The sequence below is a fragment of the Phaethon lepturus genome, unplaced genomic scaffold (genome assembly GCF_000687285.1).
Source record: "Phaethon lepturus isolate BGI_N335 unplaced genomic scaffold, ASM68728v1 scaffold2887, whole genome shotgun sequence".
Classification (NCBI taxonomy): domain Eukaryota; kingdom Metazoa; phylum Chordata; class Aves; order Phaethontiformes; family Phaethontidae; genus Phaethon; species Phaethon lepturus.
The window spans coordinates 13,146-28,752 of NW_010549608.1; the positions used below are offsets into that span (position 1 = coordinate 13,146).

General features: G+C 37.1%; 1 protein-coding gene across 1 annotated transcript in view; it reads left to right on the forward strand.

Moving 5' to 3' along the window:
• Positions 1-14,144, forward strand: part of LOC104623256 (15 kDa selenoprotein) — a gene marked incomplete at its 3' end in the record, with an annotated part of 26,998 nt that extends 12,854 nt beyond the window's left edge. The window contains 2 exon segments of the mRNA XM_010290295.1: positions 3,181-3,244; positions 14,095-14,144. Coding sequence (XP_010288597.1) covers positions 3,181-3,244; positions 14,095-14,144 — 114 coding nt within the window.
• Between the last annotated feature and the right edge of the window lie 1,463 nt (positions 14,145-15,607).

Here is a 15,607-nt window from a genome sequence, read left to right on the forward strand (position 1 = left end):
TTCACCATGAGTAATTGTGATAACAGTACCATATCTATGTATAAATGAAGCACTGCTGGAATTTTGTCTTGCAGAAAGTGCTTCAGTTCCCTTCCTAATAACAGATGAAAGGTTTTCTTTCACCTAAATTAAGGTTCCTTGGTTTTAATTGTTGTTTTTACAATATATATTTTTATCTAACTATTCTTATGTAAATGGTGATTTATTCTAAGTACCACTTTCTTTCATTGTTAAGGCAGATGTGACTGATAGTGTGGTTTTCCTCCTCTCAGTTGTGAAGAGCCATCTTCATCACATCAGTGTGAACTATTACAAGACATTCAGGTTCTTACAAAAAGCTTTTAACTGAAATTTAACTCAAGTTGATGCTTTGTAAAAGATAAGGCAAAAGTTCAGATTTTGTCACAATAGCCTTAGAAAGCATACTGTTAGAATGTTTTTAAAAAAGCTAAGTTATTTTTATAGATGCAGACATGAATCAGCCTGGCAATTATAACAGCACTTGTTTTGGATGTTAAAATGGACACTAGTAACAGTTTAAAGAATCTTTATTTCATTGCTTGTAGTACTAAACTCACTTTCATGAGCACTAAAACAAGTGAAGCATTATTTTAAAATGAACTAACTTATGAGTTAAGCATTGTGTAGTGAACTGACTCGTCATGTTTGTATGCCTCCACATTGAGTGATACATGTCATTCTTAGTAATACTTGAACACAGTAAATGCCTTCACAAGGAATTTTGGAGGACATCTGCTCTGGATATGATGGGATGCTAGCAGCAGTAGATATTAACAAGTATGCTTTTGTTGTGGCCTAAGTGATGCAAATAAACCTGTGTTTCTTGCAAAAGACACCGTTGTTTAGAGTTATAAATGAAGCCAACTGATTTTTCTATTTTTTGTGTCTATCTGTCTAGAGTGGCTGTTTATCCCAGCATGAATCTGAATTTTTTTGTACCAGCACAGTTGGGCTTCAATTATGGCAGAGTTATAAGCTCAAAATATAGACAACAACGATTCAGCTGTTTCCTTTGTTAAACTTCTATCACAGAATCACTAGGTTGGAAAGGACCTTCAAGATCAAGTCCAACCATTAATAACTAGGAGTTACAAACTGGGAGTAGTTTGTAATTACAAGATGTCTTATGTATTTTAGATTCCTACAGTGAATCTGGTTCCATAAAAATCCTATATGAAAGGAAGAAATGAACTGTAATAATTAATTGCAGTAATGAGAATTGAAAAATGCTCATTTTACCATCATCCTCAACTTGGTTGTACGTAGTTCTTTATACACATATATGAAATAATTAACTAGATACAAAAAGGCTATTTATTCCTTTGTCTACTTTATACTAACTTCTTGATAGAATAATGCAGATAACTGTCAGTATCTGAGAACCAGTGTAAATGTTCAGTGTATGTTTAGTGAGTGTACAAACTAATATCTAAATCTAAGATTGCTGATATAATTGTTGAATGTGTTTTAAAGAATAATGAGTAGAGACAAGGTAAGTGAAGTTTATAATCCCACTATTCCATGTTTCCTCCATCTTTGTAATTATTTCATGTTTTAAGTCCAGAGGAACTTTAATTATGCAAGCTAGTATTTAAGGTGTTTATCAGTGCCTTTTTTAAATAAAAAATCTTTATTTGGATGGTGGAAAAAAGCTTTTAAAAAATTTGGTGGTTTTGATCTCTCAAGTGTTATTTCATAGCTGTTTTGGGTTTTAACAGTCAGATCTTAGTTTTTGCCTTAACTCTAATGTGTGGTTGAAAATCTAAATGTAGTTAAGCAAATTATCTGTTCAGAACAGCATCTCAGAAATGCAATGTAACAACTTGAGTTCTGTTTCCTGTGGAAGTAATGATTACTGATGAGTTCATGTCAGGAAAGAAGTTTTAATTTCCCTGCAAATGATTAGACTATTTCTTGTGTTCTAATTCATAGTATTTAGGCAAATATTGAGTTGAACTTGAGTACAGAAGATTCATATTCTGAAAGGAAGCTGTATTCCTGGCTGTCCATAACATCTACGCAGAAGAGTGATGAAGGGTTAATAAAACTGTATTTGAGACTTCTGTTATATTGTGTGTGGTTTGCTTTTATGACTTGTCACTCCTTTTTCACAGGGGTTATACTTATTAAATTTCATAGTGAAAGCCTATTTTTAATTACATGTATACACAGTTCATATTTTAAGTGAAATGTGAATTTACTTCATTTCAGTAAGGTTATATTTTTCCATGTCCTAACTTTCACATTTGTTATGAAAGCAGTGTCTAAAAGAAAACGAAAGCAGAGGTCTTGTTTATAGAAGGTAATGAATTGAATTAAACTTTTTTAACTGAAGCTTATTCTGTCAGCTTCTCTGTAAATGGTAGGCTTTCAGGGTTAGAAGGATGTGATTTGCTATACAGTATTCATAACTATGTGTAAGATTAAAATGCGTAACTTTATGAAGTTCTATTTTACTAGCTGTAAAAACATGTTGTTAACTTATTTAAGATTCAGCAAACTACAGAATCAATTACGTGTTGCTAAAAATACCAAAAAAGTTTAAAAACGTGATACTATACAAGATAGTTTTCTTTATTTAGATACTACATAAAATTGAATTGAACTTAGGCTTTGCTAAGAACATTGAATCTGTCGTCTTACTGCAATCACAACTAACTACAATAAACTAGCAATAGTTAGTGGAAATGAAAAGTCTAAAGTCACTGCCTTGTCTGTATTATAAACAGTGCTTCACTATCCAAGTTTGGTTTAAAATGGAAATTTCACTTAATGAGACTTTCTTAGCATCTTTGGGGAGGAATAAATAAAATTTTCCTATTACTAGTCCATAATTCCCATTGTAACATGTCAGATTGTACTTTTTTAAATGAAGCTTTGCTTTCATCAACAGTATATCTCAAATTATCTCTTTTTCTGTTTTTACATTTTGAATATAATGAATAGAAATTATAAAGTGTCTTGAATGAACAGTCAGTTGTTGCATAAATCAGACAGGTCTGGATTTGTGATTCTATTTAGGATCTTACTTGGCTGTAGTTACCATCAACACAATAGTGTATAGTCTCCTCAAAGAAAAATAGTTGCAACAGACAACACACAGTAAGTAAACCAGTAATTTAAATTTTTGATGTCATTAACAGCTTCTGTTTATTACAGCTTTATGCAGGAGCTGTCCTAGAGGTATGTGGATGAAAATTGGGAAGGTTCCCTCAAGTCCAGGGTAAGTAAAGCCACTACTGTTCTTTCAAATATGAAATACTATCACAGCTCAATGACAAAATGTGCCTTTAAGTACTACTACAAGTAGTAATAAATTTAATATATTTTATCAGGAAAGTTGTGTGACCTGAGGCTTATGGAACCAGTCTCCAATAATTGATAGATGAAATTACATTGGCGCTGTCATGGTTTAGCCCCAGCCGACAACTAAGCACCACGCAGCTGCTTGCTCTCTCCCCCATGGTTGGATGCGGGAGAGAATTGTAAGAGTAAAAGTGACAAAACTCATGGTTTGAGATAAAGACAGTTAATAGGGAAAGCAAAAGCTGCGCATGCAAGCAGAGCAAACAAGGAATTCATTCACTACTCCCCATGGGCAGGTAGGTGTTCAGCCATCTCCAGGGAAGCAGGGCTCCATCACGAGTAATGGTTTCTTGGGAAGTCAGACGCCATAACTCCGAACGTCCTTCCACCCCTTCCTCCTTCTTCATCCCAGCTTTATATATTGAGCATGATGTCATATGCTATGTAATATCTCTTTGGCCAGCCTGGGTCAGCTGTCCTGGCTGTGTCCCCTCCCAGCTTCCCGTGTACCCCCAGCCTTCTTTCTAGCAGGCCAGCTAGCTGGACTGTCCTTAACTACTTAGCAACAACTCAGAACATCAGCATGTTATCAACACTTTCTCATCCCAAATCCAAAACATAGCCTCACATTACCTATATGAAGAAAATCAACTCTAGCCCAGCTGAAATCAGGATATGCGCTTATGGAACTACTTTGTGTTTGCAGATCCTGCAGTATAATTGTTTTTGTCAGTGGATAATGACAGTCAACTAAAGTGAATGAAATACAGTAGTGTAAAAGGAAAAATCAGTATCATCAATGTGTGGTGGGAGGAAGTTGCAGGAAAAACATCTGTGAGAAATTTCAAACTGTAATTTTCTTGTAAGTAGGGGAAGAGCTTAGGTGATAGCAGTACTTTTTTTTTTGCTGTAATGAAGATCCTAACACTGTACTTTGGACATAGTTGGACATAGAGAAGAAAGACTGATCTAGCTTTAGACATAGAATTGCACAAACAGCACATCTCCATCTACCATGGCCAGTATTAATACCTCTCTGTTTGAAGGCTGACTGACAAACAAGTAAAAAAGGATTTTAAAACAGGTTACGATTAACATAAGTTATGCTGCTTTAGACCCTCTCCTGCCACCTCTACCCACACACAGTTCAGTTAATTGACTGCAAGACCAGAACAAAGCTATTTTCTCTTTCCTGCTGTTTAAAATGCCAAAACAAGAATCATTTAAATTATTTCTCTCTCTACAGGGGGGCAAGGAGATTATCTTTGGTAGTACAGGAGTCTGTAGTATCTCTGTGACCATTGAAATTTAGCAAATGTAAAAACACTCCCAACTGTTGCTGCCCATTCACTCAGCTGCTTTATGGTTGTGAATTTCTAACAGTTAAGTGCTCTTTTGAGCTATAGGTTCAAAGGAAAAGGTGAACCTCTTAGCCTGACTCCAGCCTGCATTATGCCCTCAGTTATCTTCATGTGTAGGTCCTGAAAGGGAATGGCCCTCAATTTCTCCTGTGTGCACACCATGAAACAGGTTCCAAAAGCTTACAGTACAAAAAGAAGAAATTGAAAATTGTAAAGATTTTTTTCCTTTCAATCCTAGGTTATCTGAAACCTACTCAGAGATTTACATTTCATTAATCATATAGCTTGCTTTTTAAAATGACTGAATAAACTTCAGTTGTTTTTCAGATGCTCTATCCTGGCTGAAACCAGGACAGTACTCTATTTTAACAATTCGTTCTTTGATATGAATTAAAAAAGGACTGACTAGTGTACTTAAAGATCTCCTTTGCCTTTTCATCACCAATTTCTACAGTTACCTAATTTAAATTTATCTTGACCAAATTTACAGTATTTAATGCCTCCATCTTAAGACATTAACATTCAAGTGTTTTTATTTCAGCTTTTCATTTGGATGTTTGCTATGGAAGTTAGGTTGCCTGAAGGTCATGCTGCTGCTTTTGAAGCATTGTCTTTGTAGGCTTCATTGAACTGTGTAGCCTGTCATTGACAATGTCTCATTGCAAACAACTCTGATTCCTTTCCCATAGCTTCTGCTAGGATTTTTTGGTGGGGTTTTTTTTTCAGAATATAGACAAAATGGCACCACTAATTGCAGGACTGTGTATGTATTATAATTACTTGGATTAGTAAGTGTTACTTCTGTATCTCACTGAAGTCTTCACCTTTAAGTACCTGTGTAAATTATTTTGTCCCTTGGCTTACTCCCACAGCCTTGATTTGTCATGGACTACTACTGGCTTATATTTTATTTGGCCAAAGGATGAACAGTGGGGTTTTTTGAGATTCACATGTTAAAACACTTAAGGATTAAAATTTGTTTGTTTAATAGAGGTTTGTAAAAGTTGAACAGTAAGGAAGTTACACAGTTGGAAAAACCTGTGCATTGCTCTTGGTTACTAAATGCAATATTCTGTGGTCCTTCTGTATCAAGATTTCCATGAAGCCTACTGGTTATAATTTTTAGCTACAAATAGTTGCTGAATACACCTGTGTGCTTGAAATGTGAGAATCATTACATATGGAATATATTTATAGATTCTGGGAAAGCAAAGAAGTGACAAGTGATGAAAAAAATCTAGTCCTCAGCGAGATTATCTCAATCTCAAACTGAATGTTATTCTTTGTAATATCATAACAAACTATTAAATGCTTTTGTTTGAATATGGCCAAGGATGTCCATTATTTTTTTCAAATACAGCTTCTTGTCATGTCAGGTAACAGATCACTTTCCTGTAAGTCTTTAAGTGCAATACTGAAATACTTTTCCTGCTAAGCTTCCCTGAAAAATAAATTGTTCTATTATAAATGCTGTACTGTAAAATTAATTCCTATATTACATATATTTTGAAATTGTCCTGTGCAAAACTATTCTTAAATATTTATAATGTAAAAGCACATCATCAAAGTAGGACGTTGAAAACAGTAAGTGACAAGATTCATAGATGAAGCAATATCTTGTTATACCAGGTAACAGAAAATGTGACAGTTTTTGGCTGACAGCCATAAAACTAAGGCTCTGAAATAGAATAATAAATTAGCTGGGTTGGTCAGTTATTAAAATTAAATCATTTTTTATTTAAATAAAATTTTATTTAAATATTTTAAATTAAAAAAACAGTTAATGCTGGATTAACCTAGCGTATTTGTTTTAAGCTGACTTTTCAGTTGCAGACATGTTCTGTTCATGGTAAGATAGGAGATCAGTGTCTAGACTCCTGTGTTCTTTCCAGTTTAAAAAAACCTGAATTAAGATGGGTTTTTTCACTGAACATTGCTTTTAGATTTCTGTGCATTCTTTTTGTTCATCAATAGAATAACTGTCACCTCTCCCTGTGTGACTTTCTTAGTTAAGAAATGGACATGCTCTCAGCAAATCTGTTACAGAAACAAGGTCCTTAATCCTTGAAGTCAGGCAGCATGCAACTACATTAGATCCTCTGGCTTCAGAGTCAGTAAGCACTCTATTATGCTGCCCAAGTTTTGTGAGTGTGAGGGGGATTCTTTTAGCTACTAAAATGTAATTTGTTATGGGATTGTATTTTTGGGTATGATCACTTATTTCCTGGTTATTCTAATCTATAATTCTTAAATACTGGGGAAAGAAAGTTAGAAAGTTGTATTAACCTTAAATCTTGCATTGGTAGAAATGTTAGTAAAACTCTTGCTAAGAAATTTAGGATATTGTAGTGGGAGATATGCACTGTTTTATCATAATCTTTTGTAAACAGATGATTGTTGTGGCTTAACCCCAGCTGGCAATGAAGCACCACACAGCTGCTCACTCATTCCCCCTCAGTGGATAGGGGAGAGAATCACTAAAAGTGACAAAACTCATGGGTTGAGATAAAGACAGTTTAATAGGGAAAGCAAAAGCTGCACACAAGCAAAGCAAGGAATTCATCTACCACTTCGCATTGGCAGGCAAGTGTTTGGCCATCTCCAGGAAAGCAGGGATCCATCACGCATAATGGTTACTTGGGAAGACGAAATGCCGTAACTCTGAACATACCCCCTTCCATTGTCTTCTTCCCCCCACTTTATATGTTGAGCATGACATCATATGGTGTGGAATTGCACCCATTTTTAAAAAGGGTAGCGAAGAGGACCTTGGGAATTACTGGTCTGTCAACCTCACTTCTGTGCCTGGGAAGATCATGGAACAGATCCTCCTAGAAGCTATGCTAAGGCACATGGAAGGCAGGGAGGTGATTTGAGATGGCCAGCATGGCTTCACCAAGGGCCAGTCTTGCCTGACCAACCTAGTGGCCTTCTATGATGGAGTGACCACAGCAGTGGACAAGGGAAGAGCTAACCAGTGTCGTCTCTCTGGACTTCTGTAAGACCCTTGATACGGTCCCGCATGTCTTTCTTGCTAGATTGGAGAGAAATGGATTTGATGGGTGGACTGTTTGGTGGATGAGGAAGTGGTTGGATGGTTGTATCCAGAAGGTAGTAGTCAACAGCTCAATGTCCAGACAGAGATTAGTGATAAGTGGTGTCCCTCAGGGGTCCTTATTGGGACCAGTACTGTTTAATACCTTAATCAATGAAATAGGACAGGCTGAGAGAGTTGGGGTGGTTTAGCCTGGAGAAGAGAAGGCCCTGGAGAGGGCTTATTGCAGCCTTTAAAGGGGGCTTATAAGAAAGATGGGGACAGACCCTTTAGCAGGGCCTGTAGCAACAGGACAAGGGGTAATGGTTTTAAACTAGAAGAGGGCAGATTTTAGACTACATAAAAGGAAGAAATTTTTCACCATGAGGGTGCAGAAACACTGGCAGAGGTGGCCCAGAGAGGTGGTAGATGCCCCATCCCTGGAAACATTCAAGGTCAGGTTGGATGGTGCTCTGAGCAACCTGATCTTGTTGAAGTTGTCGCTGCTCATTGCAGGGGGGTTTGACCTTTAAAGGTGCCTTCCAACCCAAACTATTCTATGATTTTTTTGGTCAGCTGTCCCAGCTGTGTCCCTTCCTAACTTCTTGTGCACCCCCAGCCTACCTGCTGGTGGGGTGGTGTGAGCAGCAGAAAAGGCCTTGGTGCTGTGAAAGCAATGATGGAAACATCCCTGCATTATCAACACTGTTTTTAGAATAAATCCAAAACATAGCCCCATACTAGCTACTGTGAAGAAAATTAACTCTATCCCATCCAAAACCAGCTAGAATAATACTTCAGATTTAGAAATTTCTCTTGCCCTACTGCTTCTACAAAGTACTCTGTCTTGGATTTGCTTTTGAAAGTGGGTGTTGCTTTGTATAATATAATTAACAGTTGCATTGTAACTTAATAGACTACAAAGAGTAGTTATTGATGTGCCATTTGAATTCTTAAATTTAAATTCTTATCTCAAATTGTAGTCCCCCGAAAGGTAAAGAGCTATAGCCATTAAAATGTAAATGAATGCTTGATGTCTGCTGTAGTTCTTGCTAGGCCCTCATGGTATATTTTGAAGCATGCGATCTTCAAAACTGCAGAGCATGTATTTGTCCCCAAAACAAATTGTTAAAGAGTCTGAAGAAAGAAATTAATGCTTTTGGTTTGCCTGTATTCCCAGTGATTTACACATTCACATTTTTAGCAAATATTGCCAGTTGTCTTAGCAGTGCTTAGATATTTGTGATGTAATTAAATGTTGTGTTTTCCTGTCTTCATAAAATACTGCCCTGCTACTCTTTCATTTGTTTTGGTTCCTTTTTTGTTCTGTAGGTTTAACACTTGATAATTAGCAATGCCTCAAAAAAATCATTGTTCTATTCAAGTTCATTCCAGGTACAAAATGGTCAAGTTCTTTTTGCCTTTTTTAAGGTACAAATCTGTGACATTCTACACAAACTTGTGTTTCTACTAAAATTGGTTTTTACTTTCAAACTGCTTGTGTGTAATAATTCAGGGCCAAGTTAAGCAGACTACCCTTTATTTCATTGGCTTATGCTAAGTAATATTACCTTTGCTTTCTGTATATTGAAATTAACTTGGAACAACTACTTATAGATAATCGTAGATGGACTTCGATCATCCTCTTGTGTCTTAGTACTAGATCACTTCAGTTATTTACGATAACACATCTTGTATACATTTAGTCTTTCTTACTTTAGAGTTTTAAAAAATCAGTTGTGTATGCTGCATTGAGTTGCATGAAGTACCATGCTACTGTTTGATAAAATGTCTTTTGAAAGATAGTAATAACTCGTGTGCTTCCTGTTGCTAATTCAGTGTGTGAAGCATTTAAATGCATCACAAAAAGACTTTAAATATTTCTTTAGTATAAAGGATGATCTCTCTTTAATTTTGAAACATTCCTCCATACTCATGAATGATGATGGAAGCATTCCTTTCTGGTGTTGTTCTTGGAGCACTAACAATTCTTTGCCCTGATTACATAATGGGCTTTTCTGGTGTAATACTGAGGGACAGAAGGGATAGTCACCTTCATTGAAGTGTGCTGCCTGCTTTTCAGTGCACAATCAGCATTTTTTATAAGACTTACCTGTAATATGAATCTGTGTATCTGTACACAGCATCAAGAGTTTAGAAGAAGCTAAAGGGTTCTGTTTACTAGAGAATAGCATAAACTGAGAAGGGTATATCCAGTTTAAAAAGTTGGGTGAATCCCCATGGGCATACGTAGTCCTCGTAAGTGTTAACAACAGTAAGCAATGTAATAAATCTAAACTAAAAGCACAGATTTTTAAATAAGAAAAGGATTAGAAGTTTGAACAAGTGGACTTTTCCATTACTGGCAGATACTTAATTGCATTAGACTCTTGCAAGAAGACATGCTATAGCTTACCAGGAGGAAAAATTGTGCAGTAAAAATGTATTGCTGGCCTTGTGCTGAAGATTTGACTAGTTCTGACTGCTTTTCTGCCATTAAAACCTGAAACTGATATAACAGAGACAGTAAGGTTTTTTTAATCTCCTCCAGGCCTTTCTGATTTGAGGCCGTTACAATTCTTTGGATGTGTGTAGAGACAGACAAGGTTAAAAATGCCTGTCTGTATGCATAGTTGTTTGAAAACTAGTGTGACATTTTACTGCCATTGTATATTGGCTCTCATTCAAGTATTAAGAGATACGTTTCATTTTTTTCTCAACATCATTTTATATTTTTTCAGTTACAGATCAAGCAGGGGATCTTTGCTCCTAAAACAGGAATCGAAATAATGTGAATATTCCTGAATGTAGATATCCTTGGTAGTCTGGATCATGCCCTTAATATGTAACAGTAGGTAGTCAACTCTGTTTACAAAGAAGTTATGCCTAGCATATAGATCTGCGACTCTGCACGGAGAGATGTGGTGTCATGTCCAGTTTGGGTCAGGCAGTTTTGTTACGGTATATCCTACTGTACCTCAGAATAGCGCAGGCATGTGCATGCATGTACATAGACTTACTGTTTGGACAGGAATGATTTTTTACATTCCTTAGTAGTCTCCACTTAGGCTTTAATTCCAACAGACTAGTTTTCACAGGCTTTCTCACAACAAAGAGGTGTGTTACATCAAAACAAAGTGGCATTATAAGGATAGCTGTGAGTTTCTGTTCTGCTGTGTTCGTAGGCAGAGGCTGCTCTTAGGTCTTTAAAAGCACTGTTCAGTATTACCTCTCTTTGCAAAACAGTTTGGTGCTGGGCAGGCATTAAAATGCCCACCATACACACCTGATCCTTTCCTCTGACCTTTTAGTTGTAGTTGATTGTGTGGCAATCAAGTCTGCTCTGTAGGCTCACCTCAGGGTTGCCTTCAAACGGAAGGCATATGCTTCAGTATTGGACGTGTTTTATGAGAGCATAAGGTGAAGTGATTTTTCTTAACGTTATGAGAAAGGACAGTTGCAAAGCTGGCAGTAGAACAGCTCTTACTTCTAGTCTGGTGGTTAATTCACCGGAACATAGTCTCATGGCATCAAGCTCAGAGTTCATTGTATAGAAGTCAAAGTGGAAAATGCTTTCCTCAGTCACCCATGGTTGGATTATATAAATGCTTGTTTCCCTGCAGCGCATAATTTCTAAAGCTGGTACAGGGAGAGGAAAATGGGGAGATAGGCAAGATGTTAGTATTCAGCATCAAACTATTAAACTGTGGTGTAAAGATGCACAAGTAGCCTTCACGCATAGGAGGCAACAATGCTGATGTCGGGGTATAGAGGGGAAACCGTTGGGGCAGTGCTGAAGGTGGAGCATATGCACCACATCCCATCATAAGCAAGCAGCCACAGGTCCCCAAATGTGCACTGTAGCTGCATTTGACTTCCTAACCCCACCAATTCCATTCAAAGGCTGTTTATTCAACTTAGGGCATGATTTTGTGGGAAAGAGGGGGAGAAAAAAAGTGTTTGATACAATAATATGTATTTTTAATGCATGTCAGTATATTAGTTTCTCCCTTTAGCTTCCAAAAGTGAGGATATACAAGTTACTTGTACAGTGAATGTTTTTCTTTGTTGCAAGTGACCAATGCAGAAAGTCACTATGGTCAGTATTAGAAATAAATACGCCATTAACAGAAACCAATTTTGTTCCAGCTGTCTAAAATTTCAGGAAAAATCTTCTGTAGTGCTTCAGCTCTCAGAAGATTTAGACATTTGACATTGATACAAGTATGTAATAGCTACTTTTCAAGTGGCAAAATGTAATACTTGCCTATAGAATACTTTCTTCTTCCACCTAATTCTGTTCCCATTTTATGCAAGCTTGTTCAATCCAACACTGTAGCCAGGGAACAGCCACTGGTGTCCAAATGAGCTGTCATCTGTGACTCAAGTAACAAATCCTCACACCTGTTACAAGCTTAAAGTGCTGTAACCTGAGTGAACCCCCAAAGGTTATTCTTTAATACAATGGGGTTCCACGGTTCAGATTTGCTTCTGAAACTTTATCCATTTTACTATGCTCTTACAGTTTTTCTTGAAGTTTTGCAATTAAAATTACCCACTGTACTGGCTGCTTCTTAAAAACTCCTTTTCATGTAAAGCCCTAAAGACTGATTTCAGCTTCAGATTTAAATTGAAAAAAAGTAGAAAAAATCCCCATGAAATAGTTCACTGTGCTATGGGCTTAACGAATAAGAAATATCTTTGCCACTTTTTTTGCATGGTGCTGTTGATGATAGCCAAGACAACTAACAGGTCACAAGGACATGGGAAACACTGAAGATTGAAATTATATTTTTGTGAGTTTAAGTTGGAATTGAATGGCAGCATGTGAGCAAGTAGTGGTTATTTAGCGCTATTTGAAATTGTTATGCAAGTACAGCTTATAATATGACACTGGAGTATAGTTCTATAGAAAGAATGAAAACAAGCCTTATTTTCTTCAGGGTTCTAGTATATCTGTCAGCTCATTGGGCCATTGGTATTTTTTCAACTTGTTTATACTGTGTAGTGGTTGGTGCAGCAGGCAGAGTATCTGACTTTGATCTGTACTGGGAGCAGAGTAGAAGAGGGAAGAAAATAAATGCCACTCTGTATATACATACTGAGAAAGTGTTGAAGTAACTGTCTACAGTAATATAGAGAGAGGTATAAAGATGCCAGGGGACATCTTTACAATTACTGAGGAAAGCACTACACTTTGTGAGGCAGTATGAAACATTAATCCTGAGGCTGCAGTCATCTCCATGCACCAGCTGGATGCACTGCAATTTGTGAGAGATTCGTTGTTGCCTAACCTTGAAAAAGCAGCTTTAACATGCAGCTGGTGCCTTTGTAAGAGTCAGTCCGTACTGACAGGGTTCATCCTTGGGGAGGCTCTACTAACATGCTACAGGATAGTCCTGAATCCACTTAATGTCAGCACAGATACTAAATTCAGCCTTTAGCATAACCTGAATGTAAGAAGGAAGAATGAAGACTATGCTATTTTCTAAATAAACTTTAAATACTTTTAGAACTCAGACATTCATTAGGCTAAAGTGTTCGGAAGTAGGGGATTACGCTCGCACTTTGTCCTGAAATAATTCATATTAACTTTAAAAGAAGACAGTATTAACACAGGGCCTGGGTTGTGCTGTAGGGATATGGGGACTATGCTGCTGGTAATGCTTGCTGTTTGCTGACTAGCACTTCAGCAGCAGCCCCCCTCAAACCTGAAATTCTCTCCATGGAGCTACATGACAAGCCAAAGAATCCATCTTACAGCTGATTGCCTTTGGGAGTGTCAAGAGAAGAAGAGATACCAGCTTCTCTTCTTGTTTTCTGTTTCTGTTTTCTAGCTGCTTTTTCACATGTAATCTCAGAGATCTCTGCAAGACAAGATTGCCTGTCTTGTTTGCAAGAATAATACCTCTACCCAGTTTCCTCTGTGCCCTTTCACCCGCATTGCTGCAGCTTGCGTGGAGTGCTGGTGGGATGTGTCGTATTTAGCCTCCCTCACAAAGCTTATCTTCAGCCAGATTTTGATCGCTCTTAACGCTTTTCCTCACATTTGCGTATCGCGGCAGCATATGGGCCAGTCTGCTAAAGACTGTCAGTTGTACATGTAGATAAACCGATTTAGACAGTTGCACTAGTGTTCGAGGAAAATCTAAGCAGATATGAAGCTTGTTTGGAATACTAGCAAAAATAGGGTGTTCCTTAGGCATAATAGGTTTAGTATTATTGTGAGGATATTAAGAATTCTAACATTAAAATACCTTGTAAAGCATCATCTCAAAAGAAAGAATTCAGGGAATACTAGCTTGAATGTAAATCTACTTTATACAAGTGGAGAAGAGTTTGATTATATTTCTTCTTTTTTCCTAACTGTAGCTTTTGTCAGGAGTGATAAGCCAAAACTCTTCAGGGGACTGCAAATCAAGGTGAGTAGTGACCTGACTTTTTTATTTGGGATGTTAGGAAGAATTAAGTTTGGTGGAAGTAGTCCTTCTGTGGATTGTTCCTTATTTGCTGATTAAGTAATCCTTTTGCAGAAGACCTGTATTTGCATTGCCAGTATAAATCTTTACAAGTTCCTGCTGCTAATATTAATTGGTTTATTGCTCAGTAACTGTTTGGTACCAATCTATTTTTGTTGTCGGGGTTTTGGGGTTTTTGTTGTTGTTTGGTTTTAATCCAAGAACAAATATACTGGAATCCATAAGTAATAGCAGATGGCAAAAGAATGTGAGGAATTGCTTGCATTCTGTCCTTACTCTGGGTATCTTGGATTTACTCAAGCTTATTCTGCCATAGTTTCCTTTTCTCCTGTTCTGTTCTCCCCTTACTTTCTGATGGAGCTGCCATTTCCATACAGTTAGTGATTCTTTGGTTTTTGTCCTCCCTCTCAGAATCTCCTTGCTGTGTTCTATGATTCTGTTTTTCTTTATAGTCTTCAAACACCTAGCTTTATAGATATGTATATACTGAATTGTCTGTCTTATGACTTGCATATATGCAAAGCTGCACAAGCTGCACTTGCTTTGGGCTCAAACAGATGTAGTGTAAGACTTTACCTTTCTCTTAAAATCCTGTGTGAACTTCCAGCGTACTTCACAGATATACATCTTGATTCTCACGTCTTGTGCTCCCATCTCTATTTACCAAATGGTACCATCTGGAATCACTTCATAGCTATGCATGGCTGCAATAAGTGATTTGTCTTCTCAGCAGCAGATTCCATCTAAAACAGATTTCGTCTGTCTCATGCATTCATGTCTCTCTGTCCTCCAGTTTCTTTCAAAAGCTTTCTCTCCTTCTGCATTTCTGGCTGTTTCACTTTTATTTTAAACTGTGTAGCTGTATTGAACATCAAAGCAGTCTAGACTACAACTGGTGCAGAGCACTACCAGAAAAAATGTAGTGCAAATGGATCTGTATTTATTTTACAAGACTTTTGGAAAATGGATTAGAGATGCCACTAGCTTCATTAAGTAAAACCAACTAGGTTAGCTCAGTAGGGTGAAGTAAAATACTCCTGGGGAAATCTTTCCATAAACTTAAATGGTTAGAGCCTTCTAATACTGTTAAAAGTTTTTATTTGCATTACATATTTTGTGACTTAGTGAGTCTTCAGAAGCATTAAAGTATTACGTTACCAGCAAAGCCTAGTAGGCACAGATACAACACAGCAGGAAAGAATGTGATTATATTAGAAATTAATAGTAGAACTTCAAGCTGTTAAAGTGAGTGGAAATTTCTGAAATGGTAAAAAGGCTACTGATCATATGAGAAAAATCATTCAGCTGCTTGATTGAAAAATCCAACTTCAGTAACTTAAAACCGTTGAAGTAGAATACCATTTTCCAAAGCTAGGCAAGGATCTCGTCAGGTCAAGCAGGGACAA